The following is a 14,297-nucleotide window of genomic DNA, read 5'->3' as shown; positions in this document are numbered from 1 at the left end:
TTGCTGCTGGAGGAGCTCGTCCACCACCTCTGTGGTCCTTGGTTTTGTTTTCTTCCTTGGCATGCTCTTCTTTTTCTTCCTGCTCCATGATCTCTGCCATACGAGGAGCTGCTCCTTGCTTCTGCATATTTGTGTTTTGCTCAACCACCAACAAAGTATTGCTCTGCTATTGTCCTTGGGTTAGTGGGGTGTCCTTGTGTCTTGTTGCTTTGCTAGAGCCCCAGCTGTCCTTGATGTTGACAGATGTCCTTGTCTTTCTTTTCTTTTTGCCAAATGCATAACCTTTTATTCTTTGCTGATCGGTGCAATGAGAATGAGCTTGGCTCTTTTACATTTGCTGAAGTATTAGCTGGTCTAGGACTAAGACAATGTGGACTTGGACATTTGGGCCTGCATCACTAGCTAGCACCCATATTAAACAATATTGGGCTTTCATCCCAATTAAATGTTTGTCATCACAACATAACCCAAAATCAAACTAGGCTCAACAATCTCCCCCTTGATGACAAACATGATAAAATAGGGAAATTAATAACAAATTTAAATGAGTTAAGAACACTTCCCTTTGATTACATTCGGATTGTGAGTTGCTCCCCCTGAATGCTAGCATTACTCCCCCTTAATCATGGCTTACATCTTTTCCTGAACAAAACTTAAAAACAGCCAAGACCAATATTTCCAAATAATATATCACAGTAATGAAAGCACAGAGCAATTAACACTAAGCACAGCAAAGGATGAATCATAGCAGCACAAAACATGATAAATCAAAATATTGTTCTTAACTATTACTATTAATCCCTAAGCCAAAACTAACATTCCTTTTCTTTTCTCCCCCTTTTGTCATCAAGGGAGGAAAGGAAAAACCTGCACAAAATTTGTTAGTGGCTGGTGCATATAGTCCAAGTAGCAGAGTGATTTAGTTACAGTCATCCTAAAGAAAGTAAAATAAACAAGTTCAAAAGGAAGACAAGTCATATTCGCATATGAGATAACAAGAGCTAGGCATCAGAGTTGGATTCATCAGAGGTTCCATCGTCCTCCCCCTCATTGTCATATATGGTGAGGCTAACCTCAACATCCTCCACAAAGTCCCTCAGAATGCGAATCCTTCCTTTGGTCTTCTTGAGATCATTCTCCTCCAAGACTTGATTCCTTTTGCGTTCAGCACCATGATGGAGAAGAAGGTCAGTCAGATTGATAAATTCTTCAAGCACATTCTTCAGAATGCGGGTCATGACCTTGATTGTAGTGGATGTGGAAGGGGAAATCAGAGGATCCTCATCAACAGAGGGAACATTAGTGCTGTCATCAGTTTGGCGACGCTTGGGAGCTGTTTTCTTGACTGCACCACCCCCTTTGATATATGAGTTACAATCTTTTGCAATTTCAGCCCCAAAATCAACATTGTAATAATGAAAAATTTTTGTAAGAAGCATGGCATAAGGTAAAGCATTTTTGGTACTAACACAAGCATGCATATGTCTCACAAGCAAGTAAGCAAAAGAAATAGGAGTTTTAAAGAGAAGAGTAAAGGCTGCATCTTGGAAGTAGGTAAAAATGAAAACTTTAAAATGTTTTGTAAATCATTGAAAGTTACAGCTGTAACCTTTGTACGTTGATACCAGGAGAGAGAAAAAAAATCAAAAGATGCCTAAAGAAAGTAGAACAGACAAAAATTGAAAACCCATTTGAAGAAATGATGTGAAAAAATTGAAGGGGCCCAATTTAAAAAATGAAATGCAGTTGGTAAAACATTAAGAGAGCAAGGCTGAAATGGGCCAAATGGTTTCAATAAAGAAAGCCCAGATGTCGTGAACTGCTCCAGCACTTGAGGTCCATCATTTATTATGGTCAGGTGTGAATCCAGTAGCTTCATAGTGACTTAATGAAGTTAACTCATCATCTGCCAAAAAATCTCACCGCGATTTATGAGACAAAACACAAAAGATCTCATTATTAGAAACATTAAGGAAACAGAGATGAAGTTATAATGCCCAGTTCAGTTCGTAACTTGCAGAACCGCTCCTCTATCAATGGTTTTGTGAAAATATCAGCTAGCTGACCCTCAGAATTAACAAACTGAATATCTAAATTTCCATTTTGCACATGTTCTCTTATAGAATGAAAACGAACTTCAATGTGTTTTGTTCTTGAGTGCAAGACAGGATTTTGGAAATATTAATAGCACTCATGTTGTCACAAAACAATGGAATATTTGAGACATTCAATTTATAGTCAGCTAGTTGAGTTTTCAGCCATAATAATTGAGAACAACAAGAGGAGGATGCAATATACTCAGCTTCGGCAGTTGAAAGTGCTACTGTAGCTTGCTTTTTGCTAGACCAAACAATGAGAGATTTCCCAAGAAAGCAGCACATGCCACTTGTGCTTCTTCTATCAATCCTATCCCCAGCAAAATCTGCATCACAGAAATCCACTAATTGAAAAGAATCAGTCTTAGGAAACCATAACCCATAATTAGTGGTACCAAGTACATATCGGATGATCCTCTTGACAGCAGAGAAATGTGACTCCTTAGGCTTTGATTGAAACCTTGAGCAAACTCCAACACTTTGGATGATATCAGGCCTTGAGGAGGTTAGATACATTAGGGATCCAATCATCCCTCTGTAACGTGTCTCATCAACATCTCTACCATGTTCATCCTTATCAAGCTTGATGTTAGGATGCATGGGGGTTCTCATAGGCTTAGCACAGTCCAGCCCAAACTTCTTGACAAGTTCCTTTGCATATTTTTCTTGATGGATGAATATGCCTTCAGCAGTTTGCTTGATTTGCAAGCCTAGGAAGAAATTGAGTTCTCCCATCATGCTCATATAAAATTCATTGGTCATAAGCTTAGCAAAATCTGCACACAAATCCTCATTAGCTGAACCAAATATAATATCATCAACATAAACTTGCACAAGAATAAAATGATCATGATAGTTCCTAATAAATAAAGTGGTGTCAGTGGCTCCTCTTTGAAAATTATTTTTCAACAAAAATGAGCTAAGCCTCTCATACCAAGCTCTAGGAGCTTGTCTCAAACCATATAAGGCCTTAGCTAGTTTGAAAACATGGTTAGGAAAAGATTTGTTTTCAAACCCAGGTGGTTGAGCCACATAAACCTCTCTATCTATTATGCCATTGAGAAAAGCACACTTTACGTCCATTTGGAATAGCTTGAAACCACAATGAGCTGCATAAGCAAGTAGCAATCTGATGGCTTCCATTCTAGCTACAGGCGCAAAGGACTCATCGAAGTCGATCCCTTCCTCTTGATCATATCCTTGAGCCACCAATCTAGCTTTGTTTCAGACTATGGATCCATCTTCACCCAGTTTGTTTCTGAAAATCCATTTAGTGCCAGTGACTTTCTTTCCATTTGGATAAGGCACTAATGACCAAACCTGATTCTTCTCAAATTGCTGTAATTCTTCCTTCATAGCTAACACCCATGAAGGATCAGCAAGAGCTTCTTGAATGTTCTGAGGTTCAATCTTTGATAAAAGAGCAATGTTGTTGGATTCGGCTCTTTTAAAAGATGAACGAGTAGTCCTACCAGTGGATGGATTTCCTATTATGAACTCCTCAGGATAGTTTTTCAGAAACCTCCATTCTCTTGGTCTTCTTGACTGGTTTGAGGATTCAGATTCCTCTTGGTCAACAATGGCCTCTGCATCAATATTTTCTGCAGAAACAGGAGATAATTCCAAATTGTCTCCTGCAGAATTGGGATTTTCGTTGCTAGCAGGTACAACTTCATGAGAACTTGGATTTTGTGGAACAGGTTCACTATTCTTAGGTACTTCAACTTCAAAACCTGGACTATCATCAATGAAAACACTAGGAACAGAGTTAGATTCACAGAATGTGACATGCATGGTTTCCTCAACAGTTTTGGAGTTCTTGTTATAAACTCTATAGGCCTTGCTATTAGTGGAATAACCAAGAAAAATTCCTTCATGTGTTTTGGGATCAAGTTTTCCTAAATTTTCTTTGATGTTCAAAATGAAACACTTGCAGCCAAACACATGAAAATAACTAAGATTAGGAGGATGCCCTTTCCAAAGTTCATATGGGGTTCTCTTCAAAAACTTCCTAATGATGGTTCTATTTAAAACATAGCAGGCTGTGTTCACAGCCTCAGCCCATAAGAACTTGGGGATTTCATATTCACATAACATAGCTCTAGCCATTTCTTGTAAACTTCTATTTCTTCTTTCCACAACACCATTTTGTTGAGGTGTTCTTGGACAAGAGAAGTTATGTGATATGCCTTGTTCATCACAAAAAGATTCAAAAAATTGATTTTCAAATTCTTTACCATGATCACTTCTAATTGAAACAATTTTTAAACCTTTTTCATTTTGAACCTTTTTACTGAATTTCTCAAAAACTGAAAAAGCCTCATGTTTATTAGCAAGAAAGAACACCCAGCCAAATCTAGTATAGTCATCCACAATTACCATGCCATAACTCTTTCCTCCAAGACTTTGAGTCCTAGTTGGTCCAAACAGATCAAGATGTAACAACTCCAATGGTTTCTTAGTAGAGACATCTTCCTTGGGTTTGAAAGAGGTTTTAATTTGTTTACCCATTTGACAAGCATCACAAATGATGTCCTTATCAAATTTTATATTAGGAAGACCTCTAACTAAGCCTCTTTTTACAAGCTTAGAGATTTGGAACATGCTAGCATGTCCTAACCTCTTATGCCACATCCATTTTTCAGATTCCATTGAAGAGAAACAAGTTACATTTTGAACTTTTAGATCATCTAGAGTGATACCATAAACATTGTCATTTCTTTTGGCAACAAATAAAATAGCCCCTGTTTTCTCATTTATGACTCTACAATCAGATTTTCTAAAGGTTACAGCATATCCAAGATCACACAATTGACTTATGCTCAATAGATTATGCTTTAACCCATCAACATTTCAGATCCAAACCTTTGACTAGCAAGTAGTTTGTTCATATTTTGAGAACCTTGAACAAACTTTGCTAAGTCTTTATTCAAATTTTTTATTTGTTCATTCAGCTTTTTGTTTTCAGAAATCAAATCAGTGGAAGCAGTAACTTCATGCTTGAGTTTGTATTTTTCTAATTCAGCTTGCAAGGCAATGTTTTCTTCTTTTAAAAAATTTTCATTGCTAGTTTCATTTGCCTTAATCTTTTTCAAAAGGAGATCATTTTCTGTCCTCAAAGCCTCATTTTCTTTCTTACATTTAGCATACTTATCCAAGATTTTCTTAGAGTTCACAGAAATGTCTTTGATAATGTAGTGCAGTTCATCAATAGATAAGTCAGAGAGATCTACCTCATCTTCATCATTATGATCTGCCATCAGACATAGTTGAGCTTCTTGATCTGAGCTCTCTGAGCTGGTGTCGTTCTCCAAGTCCTCCCATGTTGCCATCATCACCTTCTTTTTGTCTTTCTTGGATTTTTCGTCTTTCTTAAGTTGAGGGCAATCTGACTTGAAGTGACCAGGCTCCTTGCAGTGATGGCATGTGAACTTAACTTGATCTTTCTTGACATATTTGGATGAGGAGCTTCCTTTGCCTTTGTTTTTGTATCTCAGTAGTCTTTTCATTTTTCTTGCAAAGAGCACCATTTCTTCATCTGAGAAACTGTCATCAGATTCTTCTCCTTGGGCTGTCATTCTTGATTTTAGTGTTATACTTTTCTTTTTGTCATCTTTGTCTTGAGACATGTGAGTGGTTTCATAAGCCAACAGCTTGCCTCTCAGCTCATCAAAGGTGATTTTGATCAAATCATTCCTTTCAGAGATGGCTGTGCTTTTCACTTCCCATTTCTTAGTAAGACTTCTCAGAATCTTCCTTACCAAGGTTTCTTCAGAGTAGTTTCTTCCCATGGCGTCCAGATTGTTGATGATTATTGAGAACCTTTCGAACATTTGATCGATGCTCTCATCCTCCTTCATACTGAACATTTCATACTCCTTCATCAGCATGTCAATTCTGGTCTCCCTCACTTGCTTAGTGCCTTCATGAGTGAGTCTGAGCTTATCCCAGATTTCTTTAGCCGTTTTGCACCTTGACACTTTTCTGAACTCTTCAAAACTGATTGCACAATGCATCAGGTTGATTGCCTTGGCATTTAGTTCAACCTTCTTTTCTTCATCTGTCCATTCGCTGTCCTCCTTTGCCACAACTTCTCCATCAGCATTCTGTTTGGTGGGAACGTCTGGACCATTGAGAATGATCTTCCAGATGTTGTAGTCGATCGACTGCACGAAGATTCTCATTCTTTCTTTTCAGTAAGAGTAGTTGCTGCCATTGAAGTAGGGATGTCTATTATTGGACTGCCCTTCAGTGAGAGTGAAAGCCACGATATTGGGATTCATGTTGTTGGCCATGGATCTTAGCTCCAAGCTGTGAAGCTTGACTCCTTGAGACCTTGCTCCTGATACCAATTGATGGTTCTAGATGAACTTGAGAAGGGGGGTTGAATCAAGTTAGCTTAAAATTTAGAGTTTCAAACTCTGTTGCAGTGGAAGCTTAAGTTGTAGGAGATTATTTGAAATTATCTCATACGCAGAACATTAAAAGAGCAGAGAAGGAGAGAAAGGGGCCAGCATGTATCTTGGTTCGGATTCTCAGTACCAAGAATCCTACGTCCAGTCTCCACCACAAACCATGGTGGAATTTCCACTATAATCCTCAGATTACATACACCAATACTTATTGAATTACTCCCTAATTCAACTAGTATCTACCCCCTAAGCTTTCTTCACCAAAGCTTAGCAACCCCAAAGTGCTAACCTAACTTGGAAGGGGAATCTACACAGATTCAATTCTCACCAAGTGCTAACCCAACTTGGCAAGGGGAACTAATCCTAGTTCATAAACCCAGATTACATCAGAAAAACAGTGGCTATTTTGCATCACTCTTGCCTTTTCTCTCTTGGCTTTTGATCCTCACATAATTGCCTTTTTCAAAACAGAAAATAACGCAAGACAGCCATAACAAAAAAATCAGAATTAAGCTTGAGTAGAAGAAAGAGATTCTAGCTCTATGTTAGAGATGGTGCTCTGAATGTGTGTGCTCTCTTTCTTAACTTGAAATGTTGGAGTGAGGCTTGTTATATATCTTCAGCTTGGCTTCATTGTAGCTTCATCCTCTTTGCTTTTCCTTGCTGCCCGTTGGAGCTGGCACAGCTAGCAAGCTGTCATTTTTCATCCTGCTCCACTACCCTTACTGCTGGAGGAGCTCGTCCACCACCTCTGTGGTCCTTGGTTTTGTTTTCTTCCTTGGCATGCTCTTTTTTTTCTTCCTGCTCCATGATCTCTGCCATACGAGGAGCTGCTCCTTGCTTCTGCATATTTGTGTTTTGCTCAACCACCAACAAAGTATTGCTCTGCTATTGTCCTTGGGTTAGTGGGGTGTCCTTGTGTCTTGTTGCTTTGCTAGAGCCCCAGCTGTCCTTGATGTTGACAGATGTCCTTGTCTTTCTTTTCTTTTTACCAAATGCATAACCTTTTATTCTTTGCTGATCGGTGCAATGAGAATGAGCTTGGCTCTTTTACATTTGCTGAAGTACTAGCTGGTCTAGGACTAAGGCAATGTGGACTTGGACATTTGGGCCTGCATCACTAGCACCCATATTAAACAATATTGGGCTTTCATCCCAATTAAATGTTTGTCATCACAACATAACCCAAAATCAAAATAGGCTCAACATGACTCAATAAAGATAATAATAAAATAGGTTCTGTAGAACATACCAGATCAGAAGTCACCGAAACATTTAACATAGTCCATTTCGAATCAAAAGAATTGATTGAATGAGCCAAAAAAATCTTTAATTTTTTATAAATTCAGGTTAGAGTTCACACAGAGACCACCACCGCTCTGTTAATAATTTAATAAACCACTGAAACAAAATAAAAAATGACACAAACTAAATTCTAACACATTACCAATGTGTCACTATAAATATTGTAGCACACCAATTTACTTCTCATCACAAATAAATATGAATTATTGTGTTGTGTCTCACATAAACAAAAATCTGTTTTGTCCAATGGCTGCTGCAATAATAATGATGCATTGATTGTGATTGTCATAACATTGTTCCTAATAATCACTTTGCCTTCTTCTTCCATGGCTGGTAGCAATTTCAACCAACAAGTTGATATCACTTGGCGATGGTAGAGGTAAGATTTTCAATAGTGGTAAGATTCTTATCCTGTCTCTAGACACCTTCTGGCTCTGGCTTCCAGTCCAAGAATCTTATCCTTAAAAAATTCGTCATTAACCTATTCATAATAAATTAACGAGGGTAATTAAACTTAAAAAAAAAGTGTTTGTAATACGACTTCTTATTATATTCTCTCTCATCTTTCTTGTTACCTGTTCTTTTATTCTCATCTCCTAAATCTCAAGTATTCCATATACAGAAGTTCACACATTCATTTTTCATTGAAATAATATTAGAGTAATAAACTACTCAGACTAATTCAAAACTCAGGTTTTATATTGATGGGAGACCAATAAGGGAGTTCAAGAACTTAGAAGGTGTTGGTGTTCCCTACCCAAATTACCAACCAATGAAATTGTATTCAAGCCTGTCGAACGCTGATGATTGGGCAACAAGAGGAGGGCTTGTGAAGATAGATTGGAGCCAAGCTCCATTCACAGCTTCCTTCAAGAACTTGAAAGCCAATGGTTGTGTTTGGTCCAATGGTGTTTCTTCATGCAACTTATCATCATCAAACTCCTCTGATAATAACAACTCTTGGCTCTCTCAACAGCTTGATTCAAACGGTCAGAGGAAGCTCAAATGGTTGCAGAAGAATTACATGATTTACAATTACTGCTCAGACATTAACCGATTCCCTAGGGCCTCCCTCTTGAATGCACGCTCCGAACCACCTGATTTCAAATTCCGTGTTCCCCAATTCATTCTGCAGTTTAAATTATTTGTATAATGTTCCATTGTAATGTAACACTAACAGTTTAGTTAATAAAACAATAATAATACTTTTTTTTTACTAGCAGTAATTAGTAAACAAGACCACTACTGCTGGTGGTTTTATTATTATTATTTAGGGGAGCAGAATGAATGTGGTTTGTGCACTTATAAGCTAACGAATCATCGTTTGTTGCATGTTTTTTAATTTTTATTCTCGGCAAGCGTTACAAGCAGTGAAGCAGTTTAAGTGGTTGTTGTTTAACGTTTAACAAGTTAGCAGAGAATAAGGACAAAAAAAAAGGGTAGCACGAAGAGGCAAACCACTAGCCATCTACACACTGCCGAAAAAGTGAACGGCTCTGTCATCATCGTATTGTTTTAATTTGTTTCGGAAAATGTTAGAATAGGCAATTGGTTTTTAACTGGTACTGAATAATTTAATAACTGGTAATAAATAATTTAATAGTGATACACACACAATCCCTTAGTTTATGCAATGAGATGCTTATCCATGCTTTACAAAAAGGAGCTCAAAGAGTAGGTGAATTTTAACCATTCATCCCAGCATTTCATATAGATATAATCAGTATATATATTGAGCTTAGGCATGTGCAAGTCCATTTGAATTATATAATTGCAATTTCAATGAAAGACTATCTAGTGTTAGGGAGCAGGAGAAGTTCGAATATGTTACTGCTACTGGTGCAGGCACTAACTCGGGTAAAATAAATATAAAATCATGCATATATTATTTTGCAAGGTAGCATATGAAGTTAGAGTGGTATAATATTTGACTTCATCATATCACTCACTTTTATCAAAAGAAAAAAAAATTAACTAGAGGATGCAATTAAAAAAAAAAAACAATTTCAGCTGTAAAGCAAACGCAATCACTCAGAAAAATTTTTCTAATTATTTACTTTATTTTTCTATTTCTAATTTTAAAAACAATAAGGGAGTAAAGTATTTGATAACACCATGGTTTATAAATGCTTCATAGATAACATATCATATATTACTCTGAATAATGAACACGAGAGTTGGAGAATGTGTGATGGTTTGTGTCCACGATAGTTGCCTTCTTACGATGAAAGAAAAAGAATTGTTATAAAAGCTACCCAATAAAAGAGTAATTGATAAATAAATGATATTTTCTTCTAGCATATATGATCTTTTATAGTGGTAATATAAAAATGGAACTAAAACTAATTTTTAATTATTTTAATAAATATAAATTATAAAGAACTAATTTGGTGCACAGGTAACAATGACATAGTGGATGACACGTTGACAAAAAGCATTGCGACACGTGACATACCCATCCAGGTCAGCATGCCACGTGTTGTTGACTGACACGTCATCGTACCGTTACACGTGGCTAAATTATGAGGTGACCCATGTCACTAAAAAGTCAACGTCATTAAGCCACGTCAGCGCATTGTTAACCGAAAATGGGTGGGTCAGAGACTACTATGGTGCAATTTTTTCAATCTCAAAGATGTAATTGGTGCAATTGAAATTTTAAAGACAATTTTGATGCACGGCCTCAATCTCAGAACCACTATAGGGATTTACTCTAAATACTTAGTATAAAAGATATGCAATTTTTTTTTCTCTAAATAATATTTTATAGCTTCTTAAAACAATACACATAATACACTAAATATATTTAGGTGTACTTATAAAAAAAGATGATTAATACTTTGAAAAAAAATTATGTTGAGTTAATAAATTAACTAAATTAATTTGATGATGACAAATATTATTTTATTGGATAAATTAATCAATTAGCTTTTAATTGAATTTGATTAAGTGTGGCAGACCAAAGAAAAAACAAAGCAACAGTCCAATTGGATGGAAAATAAAAACAAGGCTGGTGGGTTACAAAACAATAACAGCCCAAAGAAATAAAAGTAATGAAATCAGATGGGCCAAAGAAACCAAACAGATTGCATGAATCATAACCAACCCAAGTCCGATTTCATATCTCAAGCAAATCCCTCCAAATTGCTTTCACCAAAAGTAATGTTCACCTTTTTCCTATTCGGTTAGAACTTAGAGAAAGAGAGAGAAAGTTTAGTCTCTAAATTGTTCACCAAAGAAGAAATAAAGAGAAGGATTAAGCAAGAAAGGCACAAGTCTAATCACCCATTTCAAACCACACCAAGTTAAGGCAGAGGTCAAAGGTAACTTATTTCCTCTTGCATGTATCATGCTTTCTTCTCCTCTTTCCCAACTCTCTGCCAGTCCATATTGGGATACATGGAAAAGATGACCTCTGATCAACACTGCTATGAATCTATGATTAAATGCGTGTCTTGGGGACCAAGTAGTATTTCAATGGTTCATATCTGATTTACCATTGGAAGACTGATTCTCTTTGCTTCTCTGAGACTTTCGGTCAATTAAGAGAAAGTCACATCAAAGTTTCTAATTTGAGAATTAATGGAAGAAAGGTAAAAAGTAATTTGGTGAAGCTCACGGCTTGAGAAGTTGACCTAGGAGAGAGCAACTTAGCAACATACAAGAAGATACAAAAGAAGATTTTTCATCATTTAGAAGCCAATGAGAGATAATCGGGGTTTTTGAGGTTTATGTTCTGAGAAGAATTATGTGAAGAAGTTCATCAATTTGGACAGTGCTTCCTAGTCAAAGGAGCATTCCGCCAGAATGAGGAACTAAATCAGAGGCAAGTAAATCTGGTTTATCACATAGCAAAGAGGCTATTGAAGCATTAATCTCCTTCATGTTTTACAGATTGTAATTTTCTTTTTAATATTTATCTTTCTGTAATTTCTTGAGGTAAAAGACAGAATGAGAGAGCTCAAGTAAAAGCCTAAGAGTGAAAAGAGACAGAGTGATACACTTGAGTGAAAAGTATAGAGTGATTTCAGATTTCTTTAGGTTGATTATGTGTCTTGTATCTTGTACAAGTGAGGTATCCCTTTCTTAGTTGGGTTAGCACTAAGAGTGAAGAGTTAGGTATTAGCATAACAAAGTCAAGTTAGATTAGAACTTGAGAGTGAAAGAATTGTGTCAATCCTGTAAAATTGGTGTATGTAATACTTTAAATATAGTGAACAGTGGTAGAGACTAGATGTAGATTGCATTGCACAAGGCAACCGAACCAGAATACATGATGGTGTAGCTTCTCTCTTCCCTTCTCTATTCTATTTTCTGATATTCATGAGACAAAATGAAATCGTCTCATAAATTTTCTGCTACTAAGTTCAAATAGAATCAAAATAAAAGTTTGTTTTAAAGGGTTATTTTATTAAAATTAAAGAAAGTAATAGATTCAACCACTTTCTCTGAGTCTTCTAAAACCTTATAATTATAAGATGAAGAAACTACCATGATTAAGATTATTAATTTGTTATTATTTATGAATTTAAGATATTTCAGTGTAATAAATTTGATTATATATTATAAACCTCTATATTTAGAGAGATAAAGTTACTAAAATTTTATTAAAATATCTCAAATGTAAAAATATAAAGAAATAGTTTTTTTAGAAGTTTAAATACTTAGTATAAGAAGTATGAAAAAAAATTCTCTAGATAATATTTTACCGTTTCTTTCTCTTAAGAATAATAATAAAATTTTTGAAACTATCTAACTTGGTATTCCATGTATCTGAAATAAAATGGTCAAAACACTTAAACACCATGCACAAATTTAATTGGCTTTACCTTAAGCATTCTTCCACTTTCCAACTTTATGTGTGTATATAAATCAAATTTTTGGTAAACACAATTTCAACAATTTTACACAAATAGAATGATAAAGATTTAAATGGTGGTGAAAACACTTAGACACTATGAGAAGATTTAATTGGCCGATGGATTAATAAAGATACTAAAATTTTATTAAAATATCTCAATGTAAAAATATAAAGAAATAGATTTTTTAGAAGTTTAAATACTTAGTATAAAAGATATGCAATTTTTTTTTTTCTCTAGATAATATTTTATAGCTTCTTTTTCTTTAGAATAATAATAAAAATTTTAAAGTCATCTAACTTAATATTCTGTGTATTTGAAATAAGAAAAATAATAAAATTTTTGAAGTCATCTAATTTAGTATTTTGTGTATCTGAAATAAGGTGACCAAAACATTTGGACATTATGCACAAGTTTAATTAGTTTTACTTTGAGCACTCTTTGATTTTTCGTGTGTATATAAATCAAATTCTTGGTAAACACATTTTCAACAATTTTACACAAACACGACAGTCAAGACTTAAATGGTGGTCAAAACATTTAGACACTATACACAGTTTAAAATTAGTCGGTGGATTAATGTACTCATAAAAAAAGATGATCAATACTTAAAAAAAAATTATCAGATGAACAAATTAGCGTGATTAAGATTATTAATTTATTATTATTTACGAATTTAAGATATTTAGGTGTACTTATAAAATTTATTATATTTTATAAACCTTTATAATTAGAGAGATATTTATATTTAGGGAAATAAAGATACTAAAATTTTATTAAAATATCTCAATGTAAAAATACAAAGAAATAGATTTTTTAGGAGTTTAAATGAGTAAATTTTTATAATGGTCCTCGAGATTTACGTCGTGTACTGAAATGTCTTTGACATTTCAATTTTACCAATTACGTCCCTGAGATTGGAAAAATTGCACCATAGTAATTCATGATCCGTTTTCCGTTAACGACGCGCTGACGTGGACCTTTGGTGACACGTGTCACTTCATGGTTTGGCCACGTGTAACGGTATGATGACGTGTCGGTCAACGACACGTGGCATGCTGACATGGATAGGTATACCACGTGTCGCAATGCTATTTGTCCACGTGTCATCTACTTTGTCATCATTACATGTGCACCAAATTGGTTTTTATTATGCATATTTTATAATAAATTTTTTAATTAATAATGTTAACTTGTATCATTAGAGTACATATTAACTAAAACCAAAATTTTATTATTGTCTCTTGTATTTATTTGTATCTGTTTTAATGTTGTTCAAGTTATGGTTACAATAAGTACTTGTATTGATTAATAATATAATATATGAAAAAGCCGCCTAACTAAGTTATAGATAAAATGAATTATTATAATCGACAGTATAAATCTATCTCATTAATTTAGTGAGAAGTTAATTATATTGGAAATTGGACATTCTTAAAATGGATGGGAATAATGAATTTATATTAGATAATAAGTGCCTTATCAAGAATTCTTAAAATATTTATTAAAGTGTTAAATATTAAAAAAATACATTAAGAAATATTATTATACTCTTAACTTGCACTCTTTATTAAATCAATATCAATATGTCACATAATTCTTTTAATAAAATATTGTAGAAAAAA

At 34.8% G+C, this 14,297-nt stretch overlaps 1 protein-coding gene across 1 annotated transcript; it reads left to right on the top strand.

Annotated features, from left to right (window-relative positions):
• On the top strand, positions 8,586-8,966 carry LOC107616221 (xyloglucan endotransglucosylase/hydrolase protein 22-like). Its single transcript, XM_016318206.1, has one exon. It carries the CDS (start codon positions 8,586-8,588, stop codon positions 8,964-8,966), a length of 381 nt encoding a protein of 126 aa, XP_016173692.1.

The sequence above is a fragment of the Arachis ipaensis genome, chromosome B09, assembly GCF_000816755.2.
Source record: "Arachis ipaensis cultivar K30076 chromosome B09, Araip1.1, whole genome shotgun sequence".
Taxonomy (NCBI): Eukaryota; Viridiplantae; Streptophyta; class Magnoliopsida; order Fabales; family Fabaceae; genus Arachis; species Arachis ipaensis.
The sequence above is the reverse complement of the archived record's forward strand: the minus strand, read 5'-3'. Positions and strand labels throughout refer to the sequence as shown.